General features: G+C 51.3%; 9 protein-coding genes across 9 annotated transcripts; 4 read left to right on the top strand and 5 right to left on the bottom strand.

The window, feature by feature from the left end:
- Positions 1-766: 766 nt before the first annotated feature.
- Positions 767-2747, bottom strand: N7532_005130 (putative amino acid transporter; the record flags this gene model as incomplete). Its single annotated transcript, XM_056617624.1, has 3 exons — positions 767-1158; positions 1215-1400; positions 1463-2747. The coding sequence occupies 3 exons, from the start codon at positions 2745-2747 to the stop codon at positions 767-769; spliced, it is 1863 nt and encodes a 620-aa protein (XP_056473783.1).
- Positions 2748-4128: 1381 nt separating this feature from the next.
- On the bottom strand, positions 4129-4896 carry N7532_005129 (alpha/beta fold hydrolase; the record flags this gene model as incomplete). The annotated part of the gene is made up of 1 exon (XM_056617623.1): positions 4129-4896. The coding sequence occupies one exon, from the start codon at positions 4894-4896 to the stop codon at positions 4129-4131; it is 768 nt and encodes a 255-aa protein (XP_056473782.1).
- A 561-nt stretch (positions 4897-5457) lies between these two features.
- On the bottom strand, positions 5458-7968 carry N7532_005128 (uncharacterized protein; the record flags this gene model as incomplete). Its single annotated transcript, XM_056617622.1, has 14 exons — positions 5458-5617; positions 5672-5741; positions 5794-5949; positions 6002-6067; positions 6152-6254; positions 6306-6494; positions 6547-6644; positions 6697-6812; positions 6865-7059; positions 7111-7179; positions 7314-7412; positions 7472-7538; positions 7595-7791; positions 7862-7968. 14 exons carry the CDS (start codon positions 7966-7968, stop codon positions 5458-5460), a joined length of 1692 nt encoding a protein of 563 aa, XP_056473781.1.
- A 650-nt stretch (positions 7969-8618) lies between these two features.
- On the top strand, positions 8619-9946 carry N7532_005127 (uncharacterized protein; the record flags this gene model as incomplete). The annotated part of the gene is made up of 5 exons (XM_056617621.1): positions 8619-8667; positions 8735-8919; positions 8974-9283; positions 9336-9489; positions 9547-9946. 5 exons carry the CDS (start codon positions 8619-8621, stop codon positions 9944-9946), a joined length of 1098 nt encoding a protein of 365 aa, XP_056473780.1.
- A 58-nt stretch (positions 9947-10004) lies between these two features.
- N7532_005126 (basic helix-loop-helix domain-containing protein) lies at positions 10005-11174 on the bottom strand (the record flags this gene model as incomplete). Its single annotated transcript, XM_056617620.1, has 2 exons — positions 10005-10823; positions 10878-11174. 2 exons carry the CDS (start codon positions 11172-11174, stop codon positions 10005-10007), a joined length of 1116 nt encoding a protein of 371 aa, XP_056473779.1.
- Positions 11175-14278: 3104 nt separating this feature from the next.
- On the top strand, positions 14279-14779 carry N7532_005125 (uncharacterized protein; the record flags this gene model as incomplete). The annotated part of the gene is made up of 1 exon (XM_056617619.1): positions 14279-14779. One exon carries the CDS (start codon positions 14279-14281, stop codon positions 14777-14779), a length of 501 nt encoding a protein of 166 aa, XP_056473778.1.
- A 1275-nt stretch (positions 14780-16054) lies between these two features.
- N7532_005124 (sugar transporter) lies at positions 16055-17515 on the top strand (the record flags this gene model as incomplete). The annotated part of the gene is made up of 4 exons (XM_056617618.1): positions 16055-16261; positions 16326-16596; positions 16646-17156; positions 17209-17515. Coding segments are annotated over 4 exons (1296 nt in total), but the record flags the coding sequence as incomplete, so codon positions are not given.
- A 534-nt stretch (positions 17516-18049) lies between these two features.
- Positions 18050-18639, top strand: N7532_005123 (putative nucleoside-diphosphate-sugar epimerase; the record flags this gene model as incomplete). The annotated part of the gene is made up of 3 exons (XM_056617617.1): positions 18050-18258; positions 18315-18510; positions 18574-18639. The coding sequence occupies 3 exons, from the start codon at positions 18050-18052 to the stop codon at positions 18637-18639; spliced, it is 471 nt and encodes a 156-aa protein (XP_056473776.1).
- Positions 18640-18931: 292 nt separating this feature from the next.
- On the bottom strand, positions 18932-20479 carry N7532_005122 (carboxylesterase; the record flags this gene model as incomplete). The annotated part of the gene is made up of 1 exon (XM_056617616.1): positions 18932-20479. One exon carries the CDS (start codon positions 20477-20479, stop codon positions 18932-18934), a length of 1548 nt encoding a protein of 515 aa, XP_056473775.1.
- Positions 20480-20526: the final 47 nt, after the last annotated feature.

The raw sequence follows: 20526 nt of genomic DNA, 5'->3' as shown, positions 1-20526 counted from the left end.
GCCGCCTGCCTCCTCAAACTTCACTCTTCTTTTTCTCCTCTCCAGCTCTCTTTGCCTTTCGGCTTAGATCAAGTGTAGTATCTGTTCTTTTCAGTTTATTCTCTGAAAGTCTTCTCCGGAAGACGTCTTTGATTATTTGAATTTTGTACCTCGCGGCCTGGCCTCTGTGCTCTGCGCAAGCCTCGCCGCACAGTGTCATCGGGCTTACACTACCTCCGATCGACGCGACCGTTTTCATCACTCGATCGGCTTGTCCGGTCGCTTGAAGAAGAGGGAGTGGTCAATACCCAAAGAAGTGTCTTTCGCATTTTAAGGTCGCCTAACTAGGTATGAAAGTGGCTGGAGAAGAATGATTTGAACCACTTTATCTTGACAATAGTCTTGACAGTGTTGAAATGGTTGGCAACCTTTCATTAGTGTGCTCTACCAGGGAGTTAAAGGCTGTTGATTTAGTGTTAGACTACACGCGTACACTAGCGCAGTGTAGCGTATCATTTTCAATCTCCAAGCCCGCTTAAGCTTCGGCGGAGTACTTTTACACCGAGAGCAAGTTTCTTGAGGATGGAGCCTATTTCGATGGAAATTACGAAACAATCGAAAGTATGAAAAAATCATGAATTGAATAGTACATGTACGGCTTTTATCCGTCGGTAGAAAATAGAGATATCTCCGGAAAATCCATCGGAGAATTCATACACGCACATGACAGACTAGAAAAAACTAAACCAATGTCCATCAGCTTTTACCAGTCCCATGCGAGTAAGGCTTAACCGGCCGGATTCGCGCAGGTGAAGGGTGTCAGTGCCGTGGACGAGAAACTCTCGTGCATGGCTGTGACCGAGGCCCAGATTCCGAGACCAGCGGTTGCCAGTGCAGCAAGAGAGTAGATTACGTCGAAGGTGTTCCAAACAAACTTCTTCTTGTAGCCTCGGATCCAGCGCTTGATGCCGTGGTCGACTCGGTGTGCCTCACCTGTATGCGGGTTGAACTCTTCCTCGGGCAGCATCGCGTCTCTCTGGACATTGTATCCGACTAGAAGCATGGGCGGGAAGGTGTAGGAGAATTGCAAGATGCAGGCGGCACCGACGAAGGAGGTCAGGTTGCTGATCTGGGGGATCGCAGCGGCAATCACCCATGCAAGGCACCAGTAGGTTGGTACTATATGACAGTTAGTATTTCTGATTTTTTAAATCGGGAGTGTAGAGCGAGCTTACCGAGCGCAACCCAGATCCACTTTCCCAGCCGGCTATCCAGAGGCGGGAAATGGAAGACATCACGGAGTATAGCGGAATAGAGGACCTTGATGCCAATATTTCCATAAAGCAGAGCTGCGATGACACCAGTGATGAAGGAGATTGCGTTTCCGAGGGTTTGGAAGCGATAAGCGGTGTTCGGGATACCTGCGAAGAAGTATTAGTACGGAAATGAAAGGACTCGGGGCTATTGGGGGATTTGAGCTTACCCTGGTAGGCTGGGTTGAAAGTGAACTGACCCTGCGCACTGTAGACGACCATACCCATGATCAAGTAGCAAGCATAGATGAAAATTTCGGCGCAAATGAATCCCTTCCAAAAATCATAGGGGCGTCGCATCTCGGCCATCAATTCATTGAAGAGCGTGGCACCGCCATATGCAAAGACACCGTTCATCATGGCAGTGACCTTGTCATTGAGGGTTGAGGACGAAGGCCAATAAGCACTCGTCTCCACCGGGCCCTTGGGGATTCCGTAGCTCTGTTTAACGGCCTCGTAGTTCGGAGGGTACTCGTGGACGACCGCCATCGTCATGATAATGACAATGACATTCAGCCAGATAGCAATATTGGCCAGCCAGGACAGGCGTTGCAAAGTGCGAATCTGTCCTAGAATGAAACCAATCAACATGAAAATGACTTCAGCGACAATGAAGCAAAGGAATCCATTGCCGCTGACGCCGGCTGCCATCTGCGCAAGTCCCTGTCCGTTGCTGGTGATCAACAACGAGACATTGAGGAAGAACTGGAAGCTCTGCAAAAAATTCACCAAGATGCGCGCATAGCTGCCGAACACGCGGAATGCGACGTCGCCATAGTTGCGCATGGGGAACCGGGTCGAGTCCAGACCGACGAAGATGCGCCACAGCTGCAGGCCCGAGTAACAGGCCATGATACCGAAGGCTGTGTAGAGGGCAAATCCCGGCCCATATCCCATCTTGCTAATTGCCCACGGCACATTCGTCGGGCCAAGAATATCGGTGGTGATCAAGTAGAAAATGGAGCCCCAGGTGGCGGTCCGAGCCGCTCGCTGCGCCTGTTCCCACTCGGACTCACTGACACCCCAATTGTCGGATGCGGTGTCACTATTTGCGGTCGGGTCCGAGTAGCCCGGGGGCGCCTTTTTCTCGTCGGTAGTCTTCTCATCAGGGGGCTGCGCGGCATTGCTCTCGGTTGGGACCGATGGGGTTGGGGTCGAGGTCGGCAGCGTCTTTTCTTTCTTGCCGATGACGGTTCGACCTAGCTGCGCAAAGCCGGCATTATCGGTGCGAATGTTCTTCTCGACCTCGCGCGAGCGATTGGCCCAGTAGACGTAGTTCTCGAAGGTGATACTGGTGTCCAGATAGATCGAGCCAGGGCCATGGAGGATTGGAGGCGAGATCTCGTGTGACATGGATTCGGGATGCTCATCCTTGGTGCCAATGACGTCTGCCTCGACACCGAGGCGAGCGTCGGCCACACCACCGATGTTGGCAGCCGAGATATTACCCGCCATGGTGGAGGGAGGATGTAGGATAGAGGAGACGAGCAGCCGTGCAGATCCTCAAATCGCAGGTGGCCGCGGCAGATGAACGAGTTGCAAGAAGGAAAGGCGCCAGCAGATCAGTTGAAATAGATGACTAGGGGGGTTGACGACGGCCTCCGGTCAGTGCTGCCTCGTTCTGCGGAGAGGACTGGACCTCATCTCCGGGCTGTTCCTTCCCGAACAACTCCTCCCACTAGGTTGCCGAGTGGAGCAGGCACCTCCATAGACGAGTTTCTGGCCGGCCAGTCCTTGTGCAAAGAGTTATCTCCCATGGCGTCTGGAACCACCGAAAGCGCGGGCGGATGCAACGCTCGGGGGTGCGGGTGGTGTCTCAGAGGGAAGCCGGGGGACTGATGGGACCTAAAGTGGAGTGACGCCAGGCCGCTCCACTTGGGCCCCCTTGAATTGCTGGGCAGAAGCTTGTCTTCTCCGCATCTGCGCTGCCCGGTGTGAATTGCAGGCCAATTGTTCCTTGCTTGTCCTCGCGACAGTCCCACTGTTTGCGGCTAAGACGGCACCATCTGCCACCGGTTGGCACCAAACTGCGTCTGTTCCTCCCACAATTGGGTCGCCGTCCGTCCTCCGTGCGCCGGGCGACCACCGGAGCCCGGCACTTGTCGAACAATCCGCGCGCGGCGGTACAATGGCATTGCTTGGGCAAGCTTAGCCCAAGGCGTACGTCATGCTTGAAGTTACATGTGGCTTGGGCTTAGGGCCATGCTGTCCGGCGTCCTGGATCTGGGGTGTTGCATTCCGCACCCGTTGGATCCGACCGTGATACGCCACGAGAGTTACACAATCAAATGCTTGGGGACAGAAGGCCATTGCCCGCCAATTTCCGCAATCTCGGTCGACCTTGGCTTTTGTTCATATGCTGGTTTGGGGCACTTCGCGTTATCTAGTGGGTCGAGCACGAAGCGATATAAATTTGGGTCGGAGTAGACCGCGGCGCCCTTTAGGGTGCTGATTTCATGGGTATTGGTGGACTCGGACTCCGCGGATGAACCCCATGTCTGGATGGATAAGTGGTATTAGATAGAGATGATAGGGATTGCATACCTATCAGCACTGGTCAAAAGATGAAGATGATGACGAGAAAAAAAAAATAAACATAAAAATAAAAAGGAAAGAAACAAAGATGTGACAACATTGATGGCTGCTTGCGTGCGACGAGTCAATACTACGTACGCCTCCAGCGCGTGCCACTCTGCCCGATGGGGGCAGAGTCCAACTACAACTAGAAAATCTGCCACTGCTGCAGGTGTGATGTTGTGCATGTCTATCGAGACGATTCGGTCGATCCTCTATCCTCTAGTTCCGCCCTATCATATCCAAAAAGCCCGCCATCCGTCTATACATGTCTACCGGGTTTGAATACATGGGGAAATGCCCACACCCGTCGATCTGCGCCAATTCCACATCCCCTTGCGCCAGACGTCCCAGGTATGAGAGCCCCCCTCATCTCCCAGCCAAACATGAACATGCGCGGGAAGGGCAGACCCAAGAACATCCCCATTAGGTCCTCGTCGTCAGATAGCCGCACCATCGACTCGAAGATCGGTCGCACCGCTTCCACGTGTACCCGCGCGCGCAGCGTGCTCGCGTACAACGCATTGCCGTATGCACCCCCAGTTCGCGTCCGGTCAATGAACGCATTGAAGAAGTCCTGTGGGTCGTCGGACTTGAAGGTGAAGATCTGCCGACTAAGGAAGCAGTCCTCCGGGGCTAGGTTGCCCTTGATGTTTACAAAACTCAACACCTTTTCGGGGTTGCGATGCGCCAGGTAGAGGGCTGTCAATCCGCCCATGGAATGGCCCATCAAGTGAAAACGAGTGATCTTGAAGTGTTCCAGGAAGGCTTCGGCGGTGGCGACCAGGAAAGGAATGTCGGTGGCAGAAAGCTTGTCGCTCTTCGTCTGGCCGCAGCCAGGGGCATCGTAGGCAATATACCCATGCTCCTTCAGGGTCGGGTGCATATGCACATCTGCGAGATCTTCTTTGCAGGACCCGAAGCCGTGTAGGAAAAGAATTGGTGGGTTGGAGGTGAGCTGATGCACTGTAGACACCTCCAGGTTGATGTCCTCCACTTGTAGCGGGACGGTCGCGTATGTGAGCGACATGCTGATGCTGATGCTGATGAGTATATAAAAGAGTGTGACTGTCTGAGACTGGAACTTCAATTGCAATGGAAAGAATAGATGGATTTATGGCGACTTGACCGAGGAGAAATTGCCATCCTGATATCAATGCTCAGTCAGCGTGGTTGAGGCGAAGAACCACCGTTTGCCGATATACAGCTCGGGAAAATCCCTTTTCGCCGAGTTTGGCATCCACCAAAACTCTCGGAATCGCGCAGCGTGCGTGTACTTCACAATAGACTTCAATAGATATACCGGAGAAGCTGAATAACTATCCAGTGATTAGCAATCTTGTGTGCTTGAATCCTTGATTCACTGTGAAAATCATACAGCTGGGGAATGCATCATTTCTTAGATCTCCTAGTCCTAGAGTGCCAAGACTTCAGCTGATAATCACCGGATCGGCATCGATCGCCATACGCCAAGACCGAACGTTCAAACAAATCAAATGGCTTGAATATCAATAAACTCAGCTGTCTCTACATTAATCTTGGTAACGGTAACTGTGATACACTGGTGCCTCCTGAGTGTTATGGTAATTAACTACAATCCTTCAAGTTTATACAGCGGCTCTAATTTCGCCTCCCGTTGGAAGAAGATATAGCGCCGGACGAACCACGGCAACCAGGTACCGATCTGGTACCGAGCGTGCCGATGGATCGGCACTCCGAAGGTATAGTCCAGCTCCTCGAGGGTGCGTTGCCTATTGTATCGGTGTCAGAAATGTACCAAGCAGAGACTCATTTGGGGAACTTACATTGTTTCGGGGACCACGAGGAAGACGGTAAGAAAGGCGACGATATTCAGTCCCGCGTAGAAACCGAAAGCTATATCATGCATGAGTTTTTGGAGCTTAGATTCAGTAGCATTGGGACGTACCGCCCGTTGGCGTCGTCTTCGCAAGCAATGACGGGAACGTAAGGCTGAGAGCGCTTCCGACGGAATTGTTGACGCAGATCGTGAATGCTGCTCCTAGTTCGCGATGGGAAAGTGGGAAGGCTTCGCTGAAGTAGATTGACGGGATAGGGCCAATACCTGTATTCATACATCAGTTGGTGCTCTGAAGAACGGGTGGGGCGATACTCACCTGGTCCATATAGGGCTGTGAAAAGGTAGATGAAGAAGGCGATGAGCGGTACTCGGGCTCCAGATTCTGTGGGAATTAGAAAGCAGCATCCCGCAGCAAGAAGGCACCAGGCCATATTGGGGAAAGTAAATAGTAACAAATTGCGTCGACCAAAGGTATCCATGGTCCAGACGGCAGGCAAGGCAAATATGAACATGATGAGCCCGAAACCGAGAGAGGCGAGTAGACAGTCGCGGGTTGAATACCCCGCCTCCTGTTAGAAGTTAGCGAGCTCCCAAGTGTTTATCAAGGACTTAAGACTTACCGAGAAGATGGTTGAGGAATAGAAACTCATGATGTTAATACCGGAGAACTGTTGCGAAATGACAATAATGGCACTTGAAATCATCGCTCGTCGCAAACGGGGTACCGTAAAAAGCTCCCATACTCGAAGGGAAAGCGATTTGCCTGAAAACGCATCTCGCTCAGTCATAACCTGGCAGTGGGCGTAATACTAGGCATGATTAGCTGTTGCACAGATAATGAACGGAGATTCGAATACTTACCAAGTCTCTGGCGGCAATGAGCTTTGTGTTGCGCAGGCGACAGAATGCTGTGAATGCTTCTTGATACCGACGTTTCTTCATAAGCCATCTTGGAGACTCTAGAAGGAAGTTAGTCTTGGCCTTTATACATGATTTTTGTATCACACTCACCAGGGCAGAACCAGACAAAGATCAACACTGGCACGGCCGGAGCAAATGCAGCTGCCAACTGGAAACGCCATGCCAGACGCCCGATGCGGTAGAATATCAAGTTTGAACAGAATCCGCTGTCGATGCAAGTTAGCTATCACTCGGGATGCTGCTTTGCCGTGAACGTACGCAAAGATGCCAAATGCCACCCACAACTGAAAGCTTGTGACGAGACCACCACGAATTGAAGCGGGACTGATTTCGGCGCTGAATACGGGGATAGTTGAGATTTTGACGCCCATTCCTAGACCCATGAAGAGACGGCAGAGCAAGAGGCCCCACCAGTTCTGAGTAAAGGCCTGTGCAAGGACGGGGAAGACACAGCTAGTTGTTTTGTAAGCTGGTAGAATTTCCATATGATCAGACAGTACTCACAATAGACCAGTCAAGAAGATAGTACCACGTCGGCCCAGCCAATTATTGAGAGGATCTGCTGCCCAGGCACTGGAACCTGTTAGAATGCGAGAGCTTTGGTTGTTTCGGTCTGCGATTGGCTTGCCTGAGAAGACCGAATAATGTTGGCCTAGGAAAGCTGTTAGACAAAGATGTACAAAGTTGCTCGGTACAAAAGAACTCACCCAGAGTTGATGACTCCGATCAGCCAGGCGTTATCTGCGATGCCAAACTCTTGCGGGAAAGAAAGGTTCGCCCCATTTGCTCCCGTGTTATCCCATCCCCTAAATATCAAGTCAGATTTGGCATATCGATGAACGAAGACTCAGCTCGTCTGACTCACTGAATAGCCGACCCGAGAGAGCACAGAGCAATGCTGTAATATAGGTCTTTGGGCAGGTGCCACTTATCTATCCCGGCATTAGTACGGCCAGGTCCCTAAAGACCGAAAGACAAAGGCACGTACGAGTGGTTTCCCGTCGCAAGTGATATTTATCTTCCTCTGTCAACTCCGACAGCTCCTCGAAATCCTTTTGATGCTGAGCGGCCAACGCTCCTTTCTGAAAAGTCTCGACCTGGTCTTCCAATCCGTATTCCTGACAGAACCGGAGCACGCGATCATATAGATCGACTTTAGTGATGCCCCCGAGGGGATTATAGATCCTGTTCAAAGCATAATCAGCATCGCTCAATCCGTAAAGGCACTGAGAACTGGTATCCGGTCGCGTTGTACCTCGCATTCACATTGTGACTATAGCTACCCAGATCCGCCTGGGCCTCGGCATCCTCGACAAACACCGCGTTAGGCTTGAGGTCGTCGTCCAGACTTCGCTTCGACATGATGATAGCAGTGAATAGCTTCGAGCTGATCGCCGCAGCTCCAGGTGGAACCTGGAATATATACTCCACGCGCAGACCCAGCCGCCTTCACGATTGGCGGATCGTCGATGCTGGAATCCGGGGTGCGCTAGCGGCGCCGATCGAGAAAGCGTCCAATCATGACAGCGGTACCCCCTCACTGGCAGGTCATGACGCAGAGTGCCCTGCGTGTGCCAGCGGCGTCAACGCCGACTTCTTTGTCAGACTTTCTGGACTGTGTGCGACTGTGCAACCGGGCGGGCCTATGAGGGGAAATGGTGGGTGTGGCTGGACTCGGCAGCTCACCGGGCCTCGGGAATGCGCCGGCCCTGTACAGGCCAGGAATGCCCTGCGTGCGTACTCCTTGCTCGTCTGTCTGCAAGGCCGAGTAAGCCGCGTATCAGAGTGTCAGATGATGATGCTTCTTCCCCGATCTGCTGGTACCCTGTGTGTGTCCGATGCAGGAGGTGGCAAGTGGAGGGGCGATCGCTGGGTGGTTGCCAGCTGTACAAGCGGGAGAAAGGTATATAGTCTCGTCGCGGGATTCCTAGGTGAGAGTTGTAAGAACACCAACTATTCGAATTTGCTTTCCGTCTACAAACAGTCCGCAGAAACACTCCATTTGAATCACCATGGGCAGCGCGGAAAACGTAACATGGCTTCAGAAGCTCTCTGAGCAGTGTAAGTAAATTTGATGTTTTGGTGACAAAGCTGCAATTCGATACTATCATTTCTAACACTATCAAAGTAAACGTGGACGTGGACTGGATGGACCCGGCCTATACTCTAAGCATGCCAATCGTCCCCCATGACATGACCAGTAACCAGGGCTGGGTGCACGAACAAATGTGCAATCCAGTCAACGAAGAGCTGTTTAAGAGCGTCGTCAAGGAGTACAAGGATCAGGGATGGCTCGCAATCTATACGCACATGGTACGGCTTCCCCAATCCCAGCTCAAATCAAGAGAAATACTAATACACCCCCAGGCGTGCTTGATGTCCAAGGCCAACCTCGACAACATCCAGGGCCGCTGTCTTCTACAGACACTTCCGTCCAACGCCTATGACACCGAGAAGACTCTAGAGCATGCGCGGGCTTATGCTCGCGAGTTCGAGAAACTGGGTGTCTCGAAAGATCGATTCTGCATCAAAATTCCAAGTACTGGCCCCGCGTTAAACGCTTGCCCCATCCTAAAGGAAGAAGGCATCCGCACGCTCGGCACGGCACTTTTCAGCGTCCACCAGGCCATCGCGGCAAGCCAGGCTGGTTGCTTGTACATCAGTCCGTACTATAACGGTAGGAAATCCCCAAGCCTTCTTGCAAGGTCGATGACTGACTCATGGCGCAGAGGTTCGTGCTCACGACGAGCGAGAGTTGTGGCCCCAGTCTGAAGATCCGGCACTATTGCATCCCATGTCGCCTCGTCTGGTCCAGATCCTGGAGACGTACAAGCGTCTCTATAGGGAGACAGGCCAGGAGCAGCCTTTCCTGAAGAATGCCAGGTATGTCGGAGAATGAACACCACTGGAAGTGAAACTGACAGATTTTCGATGCGATAGTTTCATCTCGCCGCAAGAGGCAATGGCAGCCGGCGAGCTAGGCTGTCACTCAGCGACGATCTCACACCAAGTCCTCACTGAGCTGGCGAATCTTCCATACGACGCCTCCAAGCAGCCGGGTCTTGGTGTCAACAAGCCAGCTCACCCGTACAAGAGCGCGGCACCAACTCCGGAGCGTCTGAAGAAGCTTGCCCAGATCGACCCGCTGATCGGACCCAACTGGGACGGAAGACTGTCGAGAACGGACATCGACTACCTGGCAAATGGAGGTGCTGAGCTTGATAAGGCAAATGAGGCGGACCCAGAGACCAAGAGGCGGCTTCGTGAGGCTCTCACACTGTTCATTGGAGCGGAAAAGAGAAGTCAGGCGAAGATCGAGGAGGCCATGAAAGCTGTCTGAAGTAGAGACACGGGTATTGTTGAGTTAATATTTTGTCACGATTCGAGATCCCACTCGGTCATATAGATAGACTCGCTGGATTGGGGAATGAATTTGCAGTTTGGAAATCTTGATTGTTCCTAACTGAATCCTCATTGCTGGATGGTGTAGTGACTGGCATAGGTATGGGCATGCTTGGTGACCACGAGAAAGCGAGGTTGCCAGGCAGGTCTAGTGGCATGGAGTCATCTTGTAAGTCTCCATCTTTGGGCGGAGTTGTAGCTAGTACGCCTGGGTGATGGGTCCAGAAGAACGCCGAATCATCGACCAAGCGTGATGCCTCCAAATGCTCCGGCGGCGTGATTGTAATCGTACCGGGTGACTGATTCCAGAATATCGAAGGATTTTCCGCAATATTTTGAGATAAATCCATGGACTGAGGCTTATGGGAACCAGGCCATGACCAGTCGTCTGTGTTACAGGCCGGTTGTGGGAGCAGCGGTAGACCGGATTCCTCAAGCGTACGCGTGGGTGGGGAGACACCGTTCGAGACACCAGGGAGTATTCTCGCTTGCTCCAAGACCGTACTAGGCACAGTTGTAATAGAGTCTACCTGATCAGGTCCTTCGCCGTTTGCCAGCATCGCAACCACAGCGGGGTCGATTGGCCGAGGTTGCCGGGGTTGCCGAGGAACGCACACGCCCGGCTGGCATAAGGAACGGAGAATATTAACCTCTTGAAGGAGGTCATCACGCTCAGCTAGGATGTTTTGTATGGCACGGGCCGCTTGTCGAAGCCTGGTCTCCTGTGTCTTGTGGTAGGAGATACTGGCATCTACAATGACGTGCTTTGAAGGGCGTTGCTCGCCCTTGAGCATTGGGAGCAAGTTGGTCAATTCCTGGGTCCCGAGTTATAGCTTTTCAAATTTTTCAAGGTCACCTTTGGAACTCACCGTTAAGCGCTCGGCAAAAGCCTCTCGTCTGGACTTCTCAAATTCCCGATGCACGGCGCGGTCCTCGGCTGTCCAATTCCGGACTCGCTTTTTCTTTGTTCGCTGTGGCCCCGAAGGAGACGGGGCCATCATCGGGGAATTATACTGATCTGATGCGGCGTTTGGCTCCATGTTTGCTCTGGCATGGCACTCACCAGGGGTGAGGTGTATGGCGAGATCTGGGGAAGTGGGGGAAATGCGGAGAAGCGTCGGCTGTGACTCTTCCGAAGCCCACAGCTCTTCCCCGCCAGAGGTCATCGAGCTGGACAAAGCCTCAAGTCGCAGGCCAGCTGGATTTCTTTACAGCTATTCATCCCTCTGTTAGCTCTAAGATTGCTGCCGCACATTCATGTCATCCATTCGTCTCAAGACTGAGTCGTCTAAAGCAAAGTCCGGTGATCCCATATTGGTTTCCATAAGACGAAACACTATAGCAGGCAATAAAGAGCAAATTTTTGACGCATCAGACAAGTAATCATCTTTACAGATGAATAATGATGCTTTTCTTCATTCTATTATCATATCTCACACTGGAGAGTGACTCGCCCAGCTCGTAATAAGCTCCACATTACTAGCAGGTTTTAAGGACGACTGAATATGAGAGAGGTTGGGCTTAAAAATCGCAGAAATGAAAATATTTTCTTCAGCTTGCAAGACCGATCTTCTTGGGAATCAGGAACTTTTCATGCCCTTTCATAACGTGCTCCGGGATGGCGAGGTTCTTGATGGGATAGGCCTTCTGCACAGACCAGTGCTTGGACCGTTTTAACCAGTGAAGGTGCAGCTCAATTCGATGATCTAGCACTGCATTCAATTGGGCAGATCCTCCGTTGCATGTTCTTGCGTTACAAACCTTGGAAAATAACAACCCGTGGATCATATAATGTAGGCAGGGGCGGGGCGATCTTAACGGGATCTTCACGATAATCAGTTCGATGGCGTGAAATGAAGACAGTGTGAGACTTCTTCAACCCTTTGAAGAGTTGGCTGTATGTATACGAAAATCTGTAAGTTTTGGAGTGCACTCAGAAGAATTGCACGTCATCCTTGATCACGAATATTTCCCACGAGGACACCTAATGGGTAAAGTTTGGCCCTCCTACACGTGGAAGGACAAGGTCTACCTGCGGCGGACGATTTGAAATTTGCAATCTATCAACTACGCACAAACAGCAGGTGTATTGCCACAGCCCTCTGGTGTCAATGACCAAAAGGATAGGAAAGCTCCTCAAGCTCACTATTCCGTCGGAATATTGATAGATGGGAATATAGAATGCAATAAGCTGCGAATGCATAACGTGCCGGGTTTCCCCGAGGCTCAAAGAGATTCGGTTGACTTGGTGGGCAGCTTCGCGACTGATGCCCTGGTCGGCATTCTGATAGGTCTGTTCATTGGCGCCGCTGTCTTTTTCGACTATATCTGGCCCGAGCCCGAGCGACGAGAATTGTGCGTCATGCAGTGGTTATGGAAGTCGATCGCGGCTGGATTGAGCAGCTTGCAGCTCGTCGCACGGTAGCTGTGACGACGCGAAGCTGCGCGATATCAGGGGTGTTTGTAGCACAGCAAGATGCTATTCGTTCGGACAGCAGTGGCCCGCAATTGCTTTATCACCAGCATGAACTGGCATTGGTTACTCTGGTGTTTATCTGAACGGGATGCCTGTTTCCCAGCTGGAGGTCAGTGTTCGAGGATGGATTCATCAGCAATCCCCCGAGTGCAACGACGTACTAGTAGAGCTAACGGGGAGTCATAGTACGATTGTCATGTGGCAGTGCTACGCCCACAATCACAAACACTGCCCCTTTCCTCGTCACAGCGAGGAGACCAGCCACGAAACGCCGGTGTGAGGAGTCGAAATTGCAGGTTCAACTGTAGCACAGAGCAACCGCAATGAAGCCGGTGGACCATGCTTTCAGCCCCCTTGAAAGAGAAAAAATTCGCAAGTCAGGTGTGTGCCCAAAAAGGGGGGGGCCAGGCACCGGCCAAGAACTATAGAATGGAGCATGGCTGAGGTAGTGCAGCCAAACATAGCTGGCACGCCTCGGACATGCCAGAAAGGCAATTGCAAATACTCCATTAGCCCAAAACAACCCATGCGTCAGAGGGCGCTTCTTGTAGGCGCTTCTTGTACTCGGTCGCTCTTTTAGGCAAAGCCGGCGAGACGTAAGGCTGAGCCACGCGGGCCTCGCCTGACGGGAAAATTCCTGCCTGCACGCCAAGAAGTGTAGAAAGAGTGAAAAAAAGACTGATGTGTGACTGAGAACCCGAGGGTCCGCAGGCTTTGAAACGGTCGCGATGACTCGAGGGATGACTTCAGACATACGAACCAAACGCACTATTCTTAGGACTGGGACCCGATGCCCGTATAGAGTCAACCCGGAGAGAAAAAAATCGAAAATCGCGCGAACCCGATGGATTGGCGTGCGCCAAGGGACGGCTTTCCCGCGCCAAAACAGAAAACGGAGCGGCGATCTCAGGTCTAGACAGCTCCTGTGGGCTCCACCGGCACCGGGAAAGTCGAGAAAAGTCGAGCGGTGCTGGTGGCAAGGCAGGCGGTGGAGCCACCAGCTTTTCGCGGGAGCAGCATCACACATTCCGGTTTTACCATCCTTCCTCTTCTTCAAGTTACACACCCCCGTTATATTCACCATGACATTCCTCCACTCAAAGCCTCCCTCTCTACCATGCGCTTGCGCTGAGCAATAGCACCGGCTCCTGTCTACGCTGCATCTTGCCGATTCCTGGCCGACTCCCCCCGGTCTGGCCTCCAATTGTGTCCACATCCTCATTTTTCGTGGATCACGCTCCTCCCTTCCTCCAGCTTGCAATCGCGCCGAACGCCAAAACGGTTTGAGCTGTGCCTGGCCCGCTAAGCTGCACGCTTATTACGGCCCTTCCCGAAACTAAACAAACCGGCGACCATCTCCGAGAGAAGTCGAGAGATCCCGTGCGACGGCTGCTCACCGCAACGATAACGCAACCCTTCAAACGCCTTGCCATTGAACATTCCCAGCCAGTCTCTGCCTCGGATCTTGGCTCGTGCTGCAGTCTCCTTTCCACATTCTTTGTGATAAGCTGCACAACCCCCCAGGGTTCCTTCACCGAGCTTCTGTACACGCCGAAGGAACGCCCTCGCCATTCTCAACGCAACTCGACTCTCACGCGATTGATTCCTTATATTTCATCATGGACGTCGACCTATAACTTGTGTTTTGTCCTTTGGATATATCTTTTTTCGTACTTCAGCGTCGCTTACATACCCATCATCGGCTTTTGATATCTCTTACTCTTTGGTCATCTCGTGATACGACCTCGACTCATTCGTCTACCTTTGTCAACAACCTCAGTGCCATCAATAATCATGGCTCCAAACCTCTTCCTCTGCCTGCGCACTCTCTGCTGCCCGACCTACTGGTTCCAGCATGGTGATCGCATCGACGGCAATGTCAACCGAGAACAACACTGGGAAACCCCCGTCCCAGGAACCTACAAGTTTCTCCCCGGTCGCGGCTGGCACCTGATCCAGCGCGATAGCTGCGACTACGAAGAAAAGGCCCCTGCTGCCCTGGTCTACTGCCGCATCCTCCACCGTTACATGTTCGAGTCGGAACTCGAAGAGCGCTGCCGCTGGTTTTCGGCTCCGCTGCACAAGGGCGCTCGGCCTGAGCAGCTCCGCTTCTTCCTCCTCGACGATGGCATTCACTGGGTGGCCGGCTGGGACGCCAAGGGTCGCTTCATCCCGGGCCCTTACCCCAAGTGGTGGCTGGACGAGGATGGCGAAACCATGCGCCGCGGCGTGTCGCCGCCCGCGAGTGCCAACGTCTCTCGATGCAACAGTATTGTCGTGCCCAAGTTCGACTAAGTGGCAATGACAAAACATACAATACAATCACGACAGTTTTCAACACGCTGGTTTTGCCTTCATCTTTCAACTTTTGGCAAGCGTTTTAGCGTCCTCCCTGGTTATTAAAAGTGCTTTTCGTTTCGGATTCTGCGTCATGACTCGGTTATACCTCTTTGGATTATGGTGTCTACTTTTTCTTGTTGGTAATTATGGGGTTTATAGATCTGATTGGATTTATTTGTTGGTATTGGGACTGGGCACTGTGATCTGCGAACGGCGCACGGTTATGAGTGTCGGTCATTTTCCTTTATAAATGGATGGCACATTCCATAGAATTCTTAATAGAACTATCCTCGACTGAATTTCTTTCCTCGTCCGATCGGCAATTGAGATGCCAAAGCTCGTGTAACACTCTTCAGACCTTGTGGTCCTTTCCATTCAGGCTGGATCGATAGCCACATGGACAATGAGATCCAAGCTCACAAAGAGTGTTTCAGGTTTCTGAAGCAGACACTTTTGTGCCGTACTCTACGTCATCATGCATGTCTCCAATTCTACTTAATCATATGATCATCTGCTTGATAGGCTCCAAGACTCGCATTACCTAGTGCATTACCAGTACTTTTATTTCGGCGGGCGTGCCAAATAGACCACTGTTTAGACAAAAAGTACGACTACGTCGCTGGTCTTATGTCAAGGCAATCTGGCAATGGTTTCGCACTGCGCAGCCTTGGGGACTGCCCTGACTCGAAGCTTGAAGAAACGTTGGGTCCCTAAAGGATCGTCGAGGGGCGGTTTCGAAGAACTTAGTTAAACATATGCAGCCCTAGAGCACTAGTTACTCTAGCAGTAGGTACTATGTCACGTGTTGTCTGTCTGAGAAATTTGATCTGATATTGGTCGCAGATAGCAAGTACCCTAGGTAAAAGGTTACTGAGCCATAGTCGAGAGATCAATACTAAGAAGAAAATTTTCTCCGCCAGAATTCCCCCCGTGTCCTCTCATCTTCTGGCGCGGACAAACACGGGAACGGTCCGGGTCCGTGGCGGGGTCTGGTCGCTCTCTCTCTCTGAGATTACCCTTATCCATGAGATGATTGGTAGTTTTCAGTTAGTGGCGGTTAAGGCTATATAATGATATCTCCAATCTTTCAAGAAATGCGGGGAAGGAGACACTAAGCTCGCTGGTCATGGGGCTATATAGTGTAGATAATACTGGGATGTCAGCCTCGAGTGGTACTGCTCTATCTTCATTCAAATATCCCCTACAACGGTCCATTTACCAGAAATCAAGATGGAGAGAGACGATACTTCAATCAAAAGTGTTGAGATGGAGCGTATCAATAGTCAGCGCCAGGGTACGATCCTTCCAATATCTATCAACAAGGATGACATCCAATCGAATATGAGTACACTGGAGCAAGCCTTCAATGAAATCGGATTCGGGCGGTTCCAATGGGGATTAACACTATCCTGCTCTTTCGGATTTCTTGTTGACCAGGTAAGTCTTGCTAGCCTTTAAGTAGTACGTCTTTGCCACTTTCTGATAACCTTTGGTCTTATAGATGCTATTGGTCTCAATAAGTCTTACAACTCCACAATCTGCTCTTGAGTTTGGTCCCAAATATCAAACTCTACTTTCGGCTTCGCTTTATGCCGGTCTTTTCGCGGGTGCCCTTCTCCTTGGCGGCTTAGCAGACATCGTTGGCCGAAGACTCGTGTGGCACGGAACTATTTTCGGCGTTTCTATATTCGGCTTGATTGCTGCTGCATCCCCGAATTGGGCTGCATTGAATGTCTTCCAGGCAATACTAGGATTCCTTGGGGGCGGCAACCGTAGGCTTTCCTACGAAGTGGAACTAGATCTACCACTGACACTGCACAGTTGCGATCGATTTGGCGATTCTGGCGGAAAGTATTCCACCTAGGTGGTCATTCATCTTATCAGGACTTGCTAGTATATGGGGCATTGGCAATGCAATTACTGGCTTGATTGCTTGGCCACTTCTCGTCAACTTTGGCTGTGCCAGCGGTTCTGATCCTTCAACTTGCCCGAAATCCGCGAATATGGGGTGGCGGTACCTCTATATCATCATTGGTGGTCTGTCTTTAGTGATGTCCTTTATCCGTGCACTTGTTCTGAGGTCTCGAGAATCGCCAGGGTGGCTTATTTCATGCGGACGCATTGATGAAGCCGTCTCTGTGCTTAACTCCATAAGTGCGACTAACAAGTCAGAATATCGGGTTCGCTCTGACCAGTTCATTCCTACAAGCCTGGAATCTCCTTCTCAGTCACTCGGCGAAACTTTCCATCGAGCAAGGAAACTTTTTGTCGGACCCAAACAGCTGCGTCTCGTCTTGTTGATGGTCGGGATGTGGGCATTTGTTGGCATCGCGTAAGAAATGTTTTTCCTCTTCCCCATAGATGAGAATACCAATTTCAAATAGGTATCCACTTTACACAATCTTCTTACCCTACTACCTCGCAGCACATGGGGCTCAACTAGGCAACCAGAGCAACTATATCACATATAGGGACTGGGCCATTTCCTCGGTCGTTGGTATCTTCGGCCCATGTCTGAGTATGTGGATGGTCTCGACAACATTCTTCCGATCTCGACGATCACTATTTATCACTGGTGCTGCCTGCGCAGCCTTTTCGGGAGCCTTTACATCTGTCAGAACCGAAGCACAGAATCTCGCCTTTTCTTGCATGGTGAATTTCTGGTTGAATGCTGTTTATGCGATCATATACTCGTGAGTCTGCCTTTCTATCATCATGTTGAAACATTGAGTAACTAGTTGCTCTAGATATACACCCCTGGTATTGAGTGTCGAAAATCGTGGGCTGGGAAATGGTCTTTTGCTCGCATGTGGCCGCCTGTCGTCTCTCAGCGCCCCATTCATAGCAACATTTGCAGATGTTTCCTCCGCAGCGCCTATTTGGGTTTCTTGCGGTTGCTATTTGGCTATTGGCATACTTGGTCTTTTGCTTCCAGTGGATACAGAGGCATTCAACCAATCTCTATCAGTATCGGATGAGTCTCGGCCCTCCGATCAGACACTTTCCGTCTTGAGACGATCGGTGGCGGGGATAGCCGGAGATAAGGCTTGAAGTTCAGAGTCCAGCCCTGATGCGGAATGATGATCGCAAGGCTGGCCTTGTGCCTTGGTCACTTCATCGCACATATAAGTGTTCTTGAATCTTACTTCCCATCCTTTTTATCCCTTGGGGACTCCCGCATACCTTCTCTCTGACCAGTATTCCTTGTAAAATCACCACGGCATCATGAAGGTCGTTCTAACCGGTACTACCGGCTTCGCTGGCCGCGAAGTACTCAACCAGTATTTGCAAAACCCTTCCATCACCTCGATTGTGGTATTGAGCCGATGCGAGCTACCTGCGCATGATAAGCTCAAAGTTGTCGTACTTGAGGATTTCACCTCATATCCTGATTTTGTCCGCGAGGCCGTTCAGGGCGCCGATGCATGTATTTGGTATAGTGGCACCAGACTCGATGATCCAACCCAAAAGATTGACGCAGCTACAATAGGACGCTTGGGATAACGGGGGCCAAGGCACCCGATGACGAAACTGCACATGTCAGCATCGACTACACAATTGCTGCGGCGCGATTTTTCTACGAAACATGCAAGAAGCCGTTCCGATTCGTGTATTGCAGTGGTACGGCTGCAGAGCGAGATCAGAAGAAGCCGCTATGGTTTATGCAAATTTTTCGACGCATCCGAGTATGACATCCCACCCGTAGATCCCTTCTTTGCAATTGAACTCGTTGTCCTAACAAGTCATAGGGACAAGTAGAGATTGAGCTTTTGGCTTTCGCCGATGAACACAGTGGTTTTAAGCTCTTATTGTGAGGCCAGGCATGATTGTGACAGGTGGAATGGATCTGCACAGCTTAGTGTTTAGCCTTGGTCCTTCGGTGAAGGTAGATGTTTTGGCTGCCAAAATGTTGGATCTGGCATTGTAAGGTGGAGACAAGAATACCTTGGAGAACTCCGAGTTGAGCTAGAAATAATTGTAGATCCGTAGTGTGAGTCCTGATGGTTGGTTTCTTGCAATTGACATGAATTTATGTTTGCTAATGATCATTTCCATTATTGAATACAGTGTTGTCTATGTACATTTCTTTCCGTGTCCTCTCATTCTTCAGGGAAATGGGTTATATGTGCCGTTCCCGAAGCAGGGGCCATCAATCTCATATCCACTGACGTTTTGCGCTGGGATGCCGTTCGCTCCGAAGCGGATGACCTTGCCTCCATAGGTGTATGGAACCCAGCCTAGTGAAGCAGGGCCCTTCTTAGGGTCTTTCATGAAAGCCAAGAGGTGGTCTTGCATGATCTGACTCGTTTTGACTTCTTGAATGGTAGGCCTAGCGGTAGTGTTCACCGCATTGTAGAAATAGGTGCCAAAGAACATCATCAAATCCGATGAGTGGAATGCGCCCATCCAGGCATAGGCATCCTGATTCGGCCAGCTTCCAGCGTATTGAAATCGGTATGTTGTTCGATTGGCGGCAGTACGAATAATACTGGTGTTGGCAGTAGGACAGACCCAACCAGACAAAGTACCTGCGTTGATTGTAGGTTGATAAGGGCCCTCGGTCACATTCGCCGATGGCCATGCACTGAGACTGACATCGTTGTTGGCAGCATCGGAGAAGATAGCTGGGCAAGTCGAGAGCTTTCCGGCAGCAGCCCGAGCTGGATAATCAGAGAAAATAAAATGCTCATCGGCGATAGGCCCAAATATCAACCCCGGCTTACCAGCATACTGGCCGACAAAGTTCTCTATCTTGGTCATGGGCACCTGCTGCATGCACTCTAGCTCTTTTGTCGAGTTGTCAGGGAAGTCACAGCCAGAATTCTTGGCTACGAAGGTGAAATTCGACTGGGCATAATCAGACGATGTGATCGTCTTGATGGCGGTGCCTGACTGCGAAAAAGTGCCCTGGACAAGTGGGTTGTCCCAGAAAGCAAAGTTATGATAGTCTGTACTGATTGCGCCAGCTGACTGTCCCCACATCGTAATAGCTTCGGGGTTGCCGCCAAACGCAGCGATGTTCTCATGCACCCATTCCAGGGCCAGGCGCTGATCCAGCAAGGCAGGGTTGGGGTTGTCAAGCCCAGCAGCGTTGGGATAGCCAAAGATGTTGACCCGATAATTGATGGTCACGACAATGTGCTCCTGGGTCCGGTTGACCCATGCAGATGGATTTTGAGCTGGCACGTCCACTCCACCGGTCTTGAAGCCTCCTCCGGTCATAAAGAATACGACAGGAAGCTTTGCGTCGGCAGAGATACCAGATGGTGTCCAGATGGAGAGGCGCAGACAGTCTTCGGATGATGTTTGCAAGGTGAGACCCGTCGAGTGGTCCTGATGGCCATTATTTGCGAGCAGGTAGGGCGTGACCTCTTCGAAGAAGCTTGGCTTGCTGGACACGAACTGCGGGCATGAGGGAGGGAACTGTGTCGAGTAGTGGTGCTTCGACGACGAGGGCAGTTGCTCCGGAGGCTGAAAACGCAGCGATCCAACTGGAGGCTGTGCGAAGGGAATGTTTCGGAATTCGCGCACAGCGCTGAAGTTTGCATTATGAAGACCAGTGAAGACACCGGTTCTAGTGCGAACTGTTAGAGATGGGTCGGCGACCGCTTGAAATGCGGAGGCCAAGAGAATACCAGCCCCAATGAGCTGCATGATGAACTAGAGAAGACAATCACAGTCAAAGCAATCCAGAGAATCTG

Source organism: Penicillium argentinense (genome assembly GCF_028826775.1).
Source record: "Penicillium argentinense strain IBT 30761 chromosome Unknown utg000005l_segment0_segment0, whole genome shotgun sequence".
Taxonomy (NCBI): domain Eukaryota; kingdom Fungi; phylum Ascomycota; class Eurotiomycetes; order Eurotiales; family Aspergillaceae; genus Penicillium; species Penicillium argentinense.
This window is presented reverse-complemented; position numbering and strand designations above follow the sequence as displayed.